This window comes from Haplochromis burtoni, unplaced genomic scaffold (assembly GCF_018398535.1).
Source record: "Haplochromis burtoni strain Fernald_Lab_line unplaced genomic scaffold, NCSU_Asbu1 Contig_270, whole genome shotgun sequence".
NCBI classification, from domain to species: domain Eukaryota; kingdom Metazoa; phylum Chordata; class Actinopteri; order Cichliformes; family Cichlidae; genus Haplochromis; species Haplochromis burtoni.
The window spans coordinates 554,895-568,974 of NW_024582631.1; the positions used below are offsets into that span (position 1 = coordinate 554,895).

Below are 14,080 nucleotides of genomic sequence, written 5' to 3' on the forward strand. Positions count from 1 at the left end.
CCCCCCCCCCACATCCCACCCCCCTGTGTAAAGACGTGTACTGTATCTGAGGGAGAGAAAGCAGCGACATGTATTCTCTCTCTTGTTATCATGTGAATGCTTTATGTTTCCCGTCAACATGCCTCTGCCAAACAAGGGGGCCCCTGTTCTCCCTGCCAGGGCTCGAGTGAACGCATGGGCCAGGCCCCAGAGCGGCGCCGTTCTTTGCTGGCACAATTCACCAAGAGTTTAGCTCCACAGACACTGCTCCTGGCCTCATCTCCATTCAGTCCATCTGTACTGGCATCTCAGCAGCCGGCGAGGAATCGGTCTGTTGGAATGAGGTTGGAAGACTCCATTCAGAAAGACTTAATGGCCGATGGAGGGCTTCATACTGATTGGCTTTAGATTATTCATGTATGATGAGGCTATATTATGATGTGCAGCATTCTGGTTTTTCTTTTTTTTAACTGTGAACTAAAAAAGATGACTAAATGTCCAGTTTTGTTTTTGCATCAGCTGTTTTCTGCATCATTCAGTCATGTTGTGTGACACTTTTATTAGTCAAATATAAAGTATGAGTTCACATGTGTAAATTGGGGATTCTTATTTCTGCCAAAAAACAAATACACTGAAGCAACTGCAGTTTTTTTCTCTTCCTTAGCAACTAAACAATTAAGGAAATGGTGATCAGTTCATGATTACAGTTTTTGTGGAAAAGAATGACCAGTGGATGACAGTGCAACTCCCTAGCATTACTCTCCCACACGTGGCTCTTGACTCGGCTTTGCTTCCTCTTTTAATGAGTTTAGTTCAGCTTTGGACCTGGTTGTGTCCTCAGCTGATTGACAGGTAGATACGTTCTTCATTTATTTATTTTTGTGTCAGGCAGACAGGCCAGATATAACTTCCATCATGTCTGAGAGCCTGCTCAGCAGTCAGGTGTGAGGTCTTATCAGTGTCCTCAGCTGACTTTGGAGGCAGTAGGAAGCCCAGCAGTAGTCATGTGTCATAAACAATGCCCAGACAAAAGGTGGCTTGAGCAGGACACTCATCAGTGTCTACAGGATTTCTAGGAAGCTAGGCTATCACTTCTGAGCACTGCACAAGGCAGTCCATTACATGTCTTGTATTGCATTGAGTTTAGCTTGTGTATACCCCAAGCTTTTTTACCTTTATTACAAGTTATTATGAGCAATAACTGTCAGAGCTTCAACTGTATCTTCACTAGTGTCATCTTTAGTGAGGTTTAAATAAAGTTATTTTAATAGAATCTGCAATTTAATTGTGTCCCAAAAGAGGCAATGAGGCAAGGGTCCTTAAAGAATAATAATATATAAAAAAAAATAAAAACAGTCGAGCCAATTCTGATTCCTTAATCAGCTCCCAGGATGATTTAAGCGTCAAAGGCAGAAAGATTTTCCCTAAAATCAAACGTGTGCTCGGAGGAGAACCACCAAGCAGATGGCCTTGTCCATTATCATCATCTGCCTGCTGATACATTACAACGAGGCTCCCTACATCGAAGCTGGGTGTCTGGCTGCTGTTGTGCCATTGATCGGACCGACCGATTCTGACTCTTTGCCACCATAGGTGGAGAGTTAGAGGTCAGCCCCGTGGTCTGAGCTCTCACATCTCACTGGGACCAATTTAACGGCCGAAATAGCCAAAGGTGCTAAGAGCACAACTACCCGTGCTCACGCAAATCAAAGGTTTCAGTGTGTGCTGGGACAGGGATATGTAAGTGTAAGTGTGTTTGTATGAGTGTGTGTGTAGGGAGGTTTTTTTTGATGCATGATTCTTCATGCATGTGTGCATTCTGTTGGAAAGTGCTTGCATAAGCAACACTGAGACTTCGGTGAGCGATTGTGTGCAGCTCACGCATACTTATTATGTAGATATAAGTATGCGATGGTGAATAATACCTCGAGAAGGGTGTGAATGAGCATGTCGTAGACAGATGCAGCAACCCAGAAAATGACTCTGCTGTGGTTAAAGTGTTATGTATTATAAAGACCATGAGTTGAAGTGGCCTGAGCAGGTATAGGTGACCTGAATATCTGAAGCTTTTTCAGGGTGTTATGGCCTGTCTAGGGCCAGACCACAACATAAGGGTGATCCATCCTCGTCAGACCCCAAGCAGCCACATCGCACAATTGATAAAGTTTGACAATGATTGATTTACAACATGTTCATTTGTTAGGCTCCTTTTTTAGTGTCAAATAATCTAATATCTCGAGGATTTACCAAACTAACCTAATCAAAAGAATCAAACCAAATGACAACAACTTGGCTCCCTAACTATGAAAACAGGAGAAAACTATAACCAAACAAAAAGGCAGTCCACCCCTAGGATGAGTGAAAAACAGTCCATCGTGGTGTCATCATATAATTCATCTCCAGCTAGTTAGCCAATCTGTATGGTCTGTCCTCTGGATCAATCACGGAGAGGCATCTCCACACTAAGATTTGCATATTAGACAGCATTATGACAGCAGTCGTGACAAGGGTTTGAGCTGAAAACTGTAGGAATGGCTAACATAGATTACATGGTATAAAACACAGATTTATCATGAGCCTGCTGTTTTGTATAGAATTCATTATATCTCTTTGATCAGGACACAAACTTTAGCACATTTCAGAATGAATAGAGATGAATTAACATTTTCACTACTTCCTGATCAAGTTTTTTTAACCCTTAATCTAACCCTTAATTCGAGGACTCAAATACACCACTTGGACCATCATAAGCACACAAAAGTGACTGATTTTGGCTCCTTAAGGACACAGTCTATCGCCTCCTTCCTCATAATCAAGTTGTTGGCATGGCCAAATAAATTGTTGTATTTGAGATATGTCAACTATTAAAGTTTTACATCTATTATCTATTACCTTTGGGTATATAATTTAGGTTTATCTGATAATTTAGTCTCTTCAGAGATTGAGTGTTTTTATCTACTGTTCAATTAAGCCAACAGTAAATCATGTAAAATTTTCGACGGAGGGCTGATTTTGATGGAGAATGTAAAAATAATAATCTGGCTACCTCCGCTTCCAGGCTGACTGTAAAAAGACCTTATGATTAAAACATATGTGAATATATGAAGTTCGTTCCAGCACTCGTGCTCTAAGGCGTCTCTGCCAGACTGAGCCAATCTAACTGCCTTTATTTCTTTCACACTTATTCCAATTAAAAGATGACGTGCGATTAAAGGACAGCAATCTGTTTGCTAATGTGTACAGTGTGTGAGAGAGAGTATGTTTAACAGAGACAGAGAGAATTAAACAGCATGTGTCAGTTTATCAAGTGCTTCTTTGTCATGTCATTATTATCTTGGCCTGCTCGTGTGTGTGTGTGTTGTCTTTGCTATATTGGCTTATTTGATGCCTCCACTGGAGGGTTCTCAGTTCACTCATCGGGTTAATTGACCTCTGGAGACGTTTTTCTCCGCAGTTATAATGACTGTCTGGATTAAATGATGATTCTGCATTGGCCTTAGATCTGGAATTTGTAAGAGCTTTGATTTCTGAGGTGGTTCATTTTTTTTTTAAATGAGATATTTGAGCTTTATTTTAAATGCCTTTGATGCATGTGTCTGAAGAAAAAAATACTGCCAATGTGAAACGCTACGTGAAAACTAGACCAACTGGCTTTTGCAGTGTGGAGGTTGTGAGGTTTCCATTTTTAAACGTGCATGATTTTGAGATCAAGGATCGATAGTTCCCCAAGACCCATGAAACATTCAAAGAGACACGATCACATCGAATTAGCTGTACTATAACTTTTTTTTTCTTTTGCCTGTCCCATTTGGTTCTTTAGCCATCAGAATTGTTGTCTGAAGACCAACAAGGATACCCAATGGATTTACTTTGCCAAATGGATCATCGTGGCATTGCCGTATTGGTCTATTTGATCGACCTTTGTTTTTATTGTTTATTATATTTTATTTTCAGATGTTACAGACGGGACAGACATGAGTGAGGGATAGGAAAAGGAGAAAGAAAGAGGAAGGAAAAGAAAAACAAGGGGAGAGGGACAGTGAGAAAGGGGGGGAGAAAAAAAATCTCCTGGATCACCTGTTGAGAGAAGAAGAATAGAAAACAAGCAAAAAAACAAAAAAACAAAAACCAAAGCAACATACTAAACACAACACCATCGCATTAATCTAGCTAAGTGTAAACAGCAGTAAATACTAAATATTCAATGTTGTTGTGCAGCACGCAGGACAGACAGCGCACAATGTGCTTTGAAGTAGCAGCCAAGAAAGGTGTAATTTAAGTCTACGAGCAGTGAACACCCGTGTGCCTACCTGTGTGGATCAGCGCGCTTGTATTCAAATGGTTTCCACATGTAATGGTCTGCAAGAGGATGTAGCGAGCCATAGCCCCGTCCCCCAGGGCATGAAGCAGGCATGGAGGAGATCCAGGCCCCAGACATCCAGAGGCCCAGAGTGCGAGAGCCCAAGGAGGACCACCGGAGGGGCATCCGTGCCACCCTCATGGGAAGGGCTGAGGATCCCCAGACGAGGCGTCACCCAGTAGCCACCGAGCAGAAGCTAGAGGGGGCTGCACCGGCGTGCCCGCCGGCTCTGCCGGCAGCCAGCTGTGCCAGAGTGAACCGAGCCGCAGGCCCAGAGGCCGGAGGCCCGAGGGCCCCCCGCACCCCGGAGGAGGCCTGACCGAGCAACAGGCGCCAGGCCCCGCCAGGTAGCCACCGGGAGTGAGCCTGGTACATACCTGAGCGCCCAGCCCCGGACACCAAGAACCACCAATGCACCGACCCCTGAGGGCATCAGTCACCGGCAGGGAGTGTGGTGAGGGGAGATAGGCCTTGGAGGGCCTGGGAGTTCCCAGAGAGGTGGAGTCTAAGACCCGACCTGACATATAGACACAGACAACAGGCAACACAAAACATGCATTCCCACCCTCATGCACACATATACAAACACTCAGCACTCACCCAACGTAAGGATTGACATAAATGGACATGTACACACAATCACACTCCCCAAACATACTCTATACCCCGGGTCCAGGTACCCTCGCCCCCAGAGGGGGAAACAGAACCCAGACCCAAGAGATGTTACCCTTCCCCCCCGGGGTGGAGGCAAGCAGACCGTCCCAGGCTCCGCAGCAGCAGGGAGGCCAATCGGACAGCTAACATCTCCTCCCAGACCCTCCACCCCAATGGCTAGCAGAGAATGGGGGTGTGTGTAGACCCCATACCTTATAGCTGTACTATAACTAAATGTAGCTGACTTGAATAGACTTGGGCAAACAACGGTGGAAAAGTTAAGTATGTAAACATAATAAATAATGCAAATGATAAGTGAAGCAGAGCCGATAGGAGTGCGTTCATGCCATTGTGGTTCTTCATACATTGTTTGCTTCTTTGTTCGTTTTAATAAAAAAATGTTAAAACCAGAGCTACCAAGCTCTTGTTCTTCTTCTTCTGGTTCTTATAGGCACTTTTGCTATATTGGGATTCATACACTCATTGCAGCAGGCCTCAAAACTCTGTTGTCGTGTGTGCATGTGAGATTTCAGGCAGTGCATGTTTTTTTGTTTTAGCCAGTGGTCATTTAAATTGAACTTCAGACATGTCTGTAACTTGTGAAGTGCTTGGCTATCTCAAAGTCGTCAAAATGAAACGGACACCGAGCGTCCAATCCAGGAGACACAATTGGGGCCTGTCTCAAAAGTGACAAATATGGAGTACATTGCAGCAAAGACTAGAGATTGTTTGAAGATTGATGGCGCACAGCGAGCAGCGACGGTACAGTGGGTTCTTGTCAATGGTAAAAAGAAATACATGAGAGAAATAGTCTCTGATAATCACAAATGCAAATGAGACAGCTGCTGTGTTTGGACTTGGTCTAAAAATATATTTTTGTGTTCACTGTTTTTCTGAAAAGCACGTCACTGATACTCAGGTTTCCATAGAAGTTGTTCATCAAGCTGATACAAAAATAATATGTAGGTTTTGAGAAAGTATAGTGATATTATTGACGTTAAAAGGGAAATTAATAATCGTACTTAATAAAGTCTGAAAGAAGTTGATGCTGCTGATACCAAAATGTGTGAGCAGTGGATTTTTGAGAACCTTGTTGAAGCTGGTGCTGCACCAGGGTTTGAAACATTAATGTGACTGAACAAAGTTTTAGTTTGACTGACTTGTTAGAGGGCAATCTTAATCTTCACACCTAAAGAAACTTTGAAAATATGATTTGCAGGCACAAACTGTGAAAATGAATTTGATATGCATATAAACTAACGAACTGTCAGCATTTCACGGCTTCACTACTGTGCAAAAGTGTCAAGCCACCTTTCATTTCATTTTTTTTTTATTTAGCTTCCAAACTGCTAGACTGCTATACATTTTTAAAGTGGACTTCAGCAGTAGTATCTATGAAAAATACCAAAAACACCACAGTTTGACAGGCATGAAATTGTATTTTTGAACCAACAGGGTGACTACTAAGGAGCTATGAGAGAAAAACCTTTCATATAGATATGGCGTGCAGTGTGCCCTAAAAGAAATTTGAGGAAACTGGAACAGTGGAGGTCAAAGGAAGAAGTGGCAGACCTAAAAAGCTGATGAAAAGTGTCTGAATTCTCACCCTTAAGAAATAGGGGGGAAAATCCAGCAAAGGCCTGTCACTAAACATGGGATTTGACCCTTGAGCTGATCCATCTTCTGTTTCACCGATGCTTCATCAGAAATGTTCTCAATGGATGAGTGGCTGTCGAAAAAGCCATGTGTAAGGAAGGCAAACAGAGGGAAAAAGGTGAGGTATGCCAAACTACACAATGACTGAAAATCAGTGTCAACAGGTCTTATATAGTAAGTGTCCACAGCCATCTGTGAAACATGGCAGAGGCTCTTTCATGGAGCATTTCTAATTTTCCAAGCAGCACATAAAGAAATGAGGGGTGGCTCAAAACATTTGCACAGTGCTATAGATTACAGTTACATAACTGTAAATAACCTTAAAAGACATGATATGTGTCTGAGAGTAATGTAACTATATAAAGTAACTTTCAAATTCATCAGCTAAGTTGGAAATGATATTATATTCTCAGAACAAACAGGCATGTCTTGCTTAGGTCCAGACTTTGTGGAGACCACAGGCTTGGTAATCACCAGGTGATCATTTTCCACCAAAAAATGAATATGCAGTGTTTCAGAACACAACTCTTCATTTGTTTTGTTCACGTGTAGATAAATTTTATATGAGCGATATTAAAAGGTCTGAGCATCAATGATTAATAGTCATTGTGCTGTAATGTAGGTTAGGGCCCGTGAGGCTTGCGAGCTGGAACGTAAAACAAACAAATCATTCTCCATAAAGGAAAACATCTCTTAACACCCTCTCCACTTTCGCCTGCCTTGCGCCGACCTGTATTCCCAGTAAGAAAATGATCTATGATCACGACGTCATGAGTTTTTTAAAATTTTTTTATTTGTTTTACTTGTTTACATTTGTCAGAGGCACTCTCAAGGACAGTATGTGTGTTTCATGATGTTAAATCAGTGTGCGCTCGTCCGCGCGCACTCACTCAGAGGCATTCACAGCTACTCAATCAAAGAAACAAACTAATGAAGTCTTTCTGAAACAAACAACTTGATTAAGACCCAGGAGGGGAGAGAATCAGGTGTGAACACCGTGGGTCATGAAATCATGTGTGAACCAATGCCAGAGCTGTGTTTTTAAAGATGCGGCTTGTCTGCTTTTAAGAAGCGCTCCACATCCTGTGGGAGTTTGTTTGGGCATGTTGTCTCCAACATGGCTCCTCTCTACCTGGTTATCAACTCCTGGCTACGCACACTAGCGGGAGAGATGAGCATGCTTTGCCTTTGGGAGGCACATGTCTGTTTTGCTTGAAGCTGCATTTCTTCAGTGTCTACTGAGCAGTACTCTTCCTTTCCTTGTCTTCAGAAGAGAGAAGTAAACCCTGCTTATAAGGGAAACAAAACAAAAAGCGAAACAACACATATTTTTTACTATAGAAACATTCGTTTAGTGATAATTAGATGTGATGCTGTAGTTTACCAGAAGCTCATCTTTACTTTTATACCAGTTCTCGGGAATGTACTTTGATCCGCTTTAAACATTTAAACAAATTGCATTTTAATTGTGCACATATGCTTAGCAGTAATATTCTCAGTCTTCTTAACTGTTATTTTCACTGCTCCAGTAGTCTGTCCCCAGGAATGCAATCAAAACTAAAGGCACTCCACAGTGATTTATTTTACTCGTGTCAGTTTGGTGTTAGAGGAAAAAGAATGAGCTGAGTCGATTTACTTTATTATGCTGTAAAGACCCACCAGTCCTTCAGAAGACTGTAACAGTAAATTTGTAACTTACATGGTGATAATAATTCAGTCAAAGTTATAGAGCTTGTTTCAGCCCGCCTGTGCATTTACAGTTGTTGGTCTTATTTCCCATGTTGTAAAGTTGTTTTTCCATCTTCAGTGCTGCTCAGAGCATCTAAGCACATAATTTCAAGTAACGCTTTGCTTTACCTGGTATTGTTTAGCAAGGCCATTGCTTTTCTAATGGCTCGGTTACATCTGGAGCTTGAGTGGATACCACAGGTCGCTTGGTGGGAGGCAGCCTGTCCCCAAACTGTTGTAGTCTGACTGAGACTGACTGGAATCACTCTCAGACAGAGTGGCAAAGGTTTGTGAATAAATAAAATGCTAGAATTAATCTGCATCATCATCTGGTTGCCAGCTGGTTGGATTCTGTTTAAATTATTTTATTAAAACAAAGTTACAGCACGCCTATATTTTAATGCAATTAAATTGCCATTTCACAGCAACTACACCACTACTTATAGAGGAAAGTGTGTTTCACATTTGAGGTTCTAACTGATTTCTGAATGTAAATAGCTAATGTGCATTTCTGCTTAAAGAGTTTTACATGTTCTCCCCGTGTCCGTGTGAGTCCTCTCTCTGTGGTCTGGCTTCCTTCCCCAGTCCAGATACATGCTGTTAGCGAGCTTAGGTTAGTTGGTGATTCTAAATTATCTGTGGGTGTGAATGTGAGTGTAAGTGGTTGTCTGTCTCTCTGTGCTGGCCCTTCAACAGTCTGGCTACCTGTCCAAAGAGTATCCTGGCTCTTGTACTATGATAACCTCCATCCCCACTGTGACCCTGAATTGGACAAGTGGAAGAAAATGGATGGATCACAATAGATTTGCAACAGATCTGGGGACTGCAGATTTATCAGAGTTTGGTGTATTATCACAAACAGACTGCATGTAATGGCCAACTTGAGCCCATTTGATTGCAAACTGACTGGTTCCACCTTATTGCCATCTTGACTAACCCAAGATGTTTTGAGGACAGCAGTTGACAGACCTGTTCCCCGTCTCTCAAGCAACTGTTTCCAAACAAGAAAACTTCATTTAACATGGTCACAATAAATGTGGTTGTGTCTCCAACCACTGTTTAAACTAGTGTGACTGTAGCACAATAGTGCTTTCATCTTCTTTCTTCAGGTAATAACATAAACAGTACTGTATTACAGGTTAAACACATTTTTGATGTGATCAAAGTTAAGAAACCACAATGATGGGAACATATCATTTCCTGATTCTCAACTGACTTTAAAAAATGTGTACATCCTTCCATTTAGTGTCGCAGAGCCCTCTCAGTCCGAGAGAAACTACTAAAGAAAGCTGGGAGTGAGCATCAGCTGACACACACAGTACAAAGAGTAAAAAGTCCATTAGAGATAGAGAGGCCAACACAGTACTCGGGAGAAACTTCCAGAAAGGTTTGTGATCCGTTGGCCGTTAAAGAATTTTTCACTCATGGGGTCTACAGCTGGTGGTGGCGTGGTTACCATGGAAACTGACATTCCCTTGAAGGTACTTGGCAGCCACTGGCAATCGTTGAGCTTGGGTAATGGTTTGAAATTCTCTGTAAAGTGGCTCAGAGGTTGAGATTAAATTCAAACTGTTGGCAGTGGACTCACGCAGTGACTTATCACATTGTTGTAGAGTGAATGATGCCCTTTAGAGAGGGGGAGATATAGTATCTGTATCTGCAACCTGTTGCCTGCATCATCACATTTTTTAATTTTGGCTCTTTCGTTTCTGGCTGCCTCGTTCAAAAAACACCCCAAAACACCACTCCTTGCATCGTCAGTCACTGAACTTTCATTCATCGATTAGTCAGATGCGATCACGCACTGCTGTTACATCCACTGTTGCACAAAATTTGCATTAGTTCTGTGCAGATACGCAAAATATTAACTGTTAACATAGCAGCATGTGCAGCACATTTTTTCACTGCCAACCACCCTCCTCTTCCAATTTTGCCACAGGCCTTTGCTCCATCTGAATGAGTTCTCCTTAACAACTGCTGAAATGATTATGCCTCCAAGCGCAGAACACTCCAGCCGTATGTGGCAGGTAGTGTGAAGACATGCTGCTGACGGTCCTGTGAATGTCAGCAGCTGAAAAGGATCAGCCGTGCGAAGCATCAGCCTCACACCTCTGCTTGCATCACCTGCTCATGCAGAAAATATGAAATATTATTACTGTGTGTGCTCGTTTTCTTGTTTTGCTCGCTTGTTTGCTTGGGTTTTTTTTTTTATCTCTTCACACATGAAGAGAGTGTAAAGTGCTTTTCTACTGACCAAGTACATGACTATATGTTCGCAAGATTATAAGAACTCAGCTCTTAGCAGAACGTTTGTATTGGTAAACTAAAACAGAAGTACTCAGGCATGATGTTTTTGCTATATGAGCCATAAAGCTTGTTAGCTTTGGGGTCCCTATAGGGGTAAAAGAACTTTAATCCTGTAACATGAAGGTCTTTTATATGTATTTTTAGCAACACATAAACCTGTACGGGAAAAGCATACACATCTTATTATGTTCATGTGTGCGTATCCATAGAAGATTGTTAAGCTTATTTGTATGCTGCAGAAGCTCCTGTTGTTTCTAGGGCTCCTGTAGCCTGGGTGGTCAGTCTCTCTCTGTTCAGCTTGAAAGCATCAAAGGTTTTCAGCAGAGGACAGATTGAAACTGCCAGTGTTGCCTCTTTTCAAAATACTCTGAATGCAGCTACAGTGTGGGACAATGACGCAGTGTTTTGCATGAAAGGAAGAGATATCTTAGAAATTGAATCTTTGAAATTGAAAAGTGTGAGAAGTCTCGTGAAAGTAGCAAAGGGACAAAAATGCCCAGTTAACCCCGCACACACGCAATCACTCCCCCCCCCTTTCTCTCTCTGAGGATGTTGTGTCAGTTAAGAGCTTTTATCACTGATTATAGCGTTCAAAGCCCTTTAAGCGAAGGTAAAGATCTCAGACACTCACTGCAGCTTAGCAGATCGTGTCAATCCAGCACCGGACCGTTTCACTGAGACGGCAGATGCAGCGGGCATCTGTTTGCACGTTGTACATACCGACTGGATGACAGGCTTCTTCCATCAGCTTCAGAACAGAAAGCAGTAATTGGGGGCACGGTGATTGCAGGGAATGTGTTGTTTCACTGGCGCAGTTGGTGGATACATACTGGTGTTTTGAGGTGTATAAAAACTGAATCCATAATAGGTTTAAGAATTAAGAAGTCTTTAACTTTAACAGTCCTTTAACGAAAATCAACGATCAACAAAATCAACACCGGTTCAATGTGATGATGAACTTAGAAACAATGAACTTAGCGGTCTGTCAAGTGCAATTGCGCTCACCTTCAATTTCCAGGTGGAATTGAAGAGCAGCTCATTATCTTCTGAGAAGATGATGCAAAAAACAAATTTCTGATTTGCGGTTTGATTGCCTGCATGTTCTCAGTTCTTTGGAAAGGAAGTTCTTTTAAATGTGTGTGTTGCAGCAGGGAACACGTGACATTATGTTTATCACATGCAAATGTTTTTTTTTTTTTTTTGTAGATATGCATCCATGCTCAATAATTACTTTATGCATACTGCCGGGGAAGGATTTAATTAACTGCCCCCCATGTCAGGGTAGATAATTAGCCAATAACACACATGCACAAACACACACTTTCTCTGTTATGCACACAAAGATTAAGTCACAATATTTGAGACTTGAATGCCACTGGCTTACTTGCTGCCACAGGAACCTAAAGTCTTGAGTAGCAGTTGCAGGGATATCAAGAAAAGATGCAAGAAGCAACTGAGCATGGCGCAGGTTCTGTCTGCCTGCAGAGAGATGCTAATGTTGATTTCTCTGTTTCATCAGTGTGATGGTGCACTGTGTGATTGCCTCAGCTACACTAATGCTCACTCACAAAACACAACAGTAATTATGCCTTCTTTATTGCCTTTTCTCTCTCTCCGCAGGTTCAAGGTTTGATCTACACACAGGAAAAGGTAAAAAAAAGAGCTCAACTTATTTCCAGATCTCTGTCTTTGCTCTTTTATTCCCTTCCTGCACACAGGGGGAGACTGGGTGATTAGCAGGCATTAGTCTGTATCTCTGTTTGTGTGTTTTCAGGTTTTGTATGTGTGTGGATGGATATAACCGAATTATTTGGGAGATTTGTGGACTAGTTTGCCTTTGTTTTCACTGCACACACACACACACAGACACGCACATGCACGCACATAGCTCAGCAGGCTGTTGTCCTAATCACGGTGAACATAAAATGTGGATTAGTGGCTGATGGTATCAGTCATAATCACACACAAACAAATGCTCCAGCACATAGGCACCTGAAAGCAGCACGTTTTAGGTCTTCACGTCGTTGCCGATCACCCGTTTCAGTTTCTAAATATAATTCTGTTAAGTTTTTTGAAAGGCCCGATTCTGTGACACTCAACAGGACATTTCTCCCAAGTGATTTCTCTAAATGCGTGAGCATAACTGAACATCAGCATTTTATCTGTCCTCAGAGTCATTGTGTTGTTTATGATGACAAATATAGCCGTTTTTTGGATTTTGCTATCCAGGCAGTATTTGATCATTATCGTGATGGTGCACCTACAGCTCTTTTTGGTCTATTTCTGGCAGATGGAGTCTGTAACGGTTTATGTCTGTGGCCTTCCCTCTGTAGATCACAGAGTATTTTAGTCCAGAATAATCCCCACCATCTGCTATCTCCTCTACTACATTTTAGTGCTTACTATCTCTCTGTCTATCCGTCACTCTTTCCTATTGCTTTTCTTCTTTCTGTTTTTTCTTTCAGTATTTCTCTGTGATCCCTCCGAGCTTTTTTTTTTTTTTAAATGTCATGACCCTCTTCCTCCCACATTCAGCCTTTCAATCTCAGCCATGTCCCAATCCGACTGCTCCTTCTTTCTCATGGGTTTTTAATTTTTCTATCTTATTGGTTTTGAGTTTTCCAGTTAGTTATTTTTATATTATAGCTCTATATTTTGTATTTGTTGTCATTCAGGCTTTTGTTATTATGTGATTAAGTCATTGTTCATCATCACTAGCTGGTTTCTTCTCTCGTGTCTAGTTTCCTGTGTTAGTTATTGGTGTCTCTCTGTGAAGTCAGTCTTGTCTTCATGTTAATTTGTATGCCTGTCATGTCTCTGTGTTGTCTATCATGTCTGTTTATGAAAGTCAAGTTTGCTGTCGCTCTCTTCCTCTCTTCCTCTGTCTCTCTCTCTCGTCCCTTGCTAAAGAGCAAGGGACGAGACAGAGCTGTCTTTCAGCTCTGTCTGTTTCAGCTCTGTTTCAGCTCTGTCTGCTATGTGCGTGCTTTTGTCTTCCCACATCAAGTTGTGTGTCTTCATGAGTGTTTCTCTCCAGTCCCTGTATCAAGCCCACATGTCTAAGTGTGCTACTTCCTGTTTTACTTTGATAGTCTTTTGCCTTGCCTGTATCATGTTTTTTTCTATGCATACTGTTTTTCCTCACTTGTTTCTTGTGCTTCCTGTTAGCATAGCTTTACATCTGTCTTGTTCTTTCAGGATGTGTCCACTCCTTTGCTTTCCCTTATTTATCCCTGTCTCTGGCCACACACACGCCCAGTCCGTCCATGCTACACAGGCAGTTAAATCTTAATCTGGGCTTGCATGAAAAAATGGATCCTCTAGTTTGTAACTGAAAAGTCCTAAAAATCCACTCTATTAGAAATGTAAAGAACTACATTTATTTCCCCATTATGT

General features: G+C 41.9%; 1 protein-coding gene across 2 annotated transcripts in view; it reads left to right on the top strand.

Annotated features, from left to right (window-relative positions):
- Positions 1 to 14,080, top strand: part of igsf11 (immunoglobulin superfamily member 11) — a 118,335-nt gene that overhangs the window by 24,695 nt on the left and 79,560 nt on the right. For both annotated transcript variants that reach the window (XM_005939599.3, XM_005939600.3), the window contains exon 2: positions 12,305 to 12,334. In XM_005939599.3, coding sequence (XP_005939661.1) covers positions 12,305 to 12,334 — 30 coding nt within the window. The remainder of the gene's footprint in view (positions 1 to 12,304; positions 12,335 to 14,080) is intronic.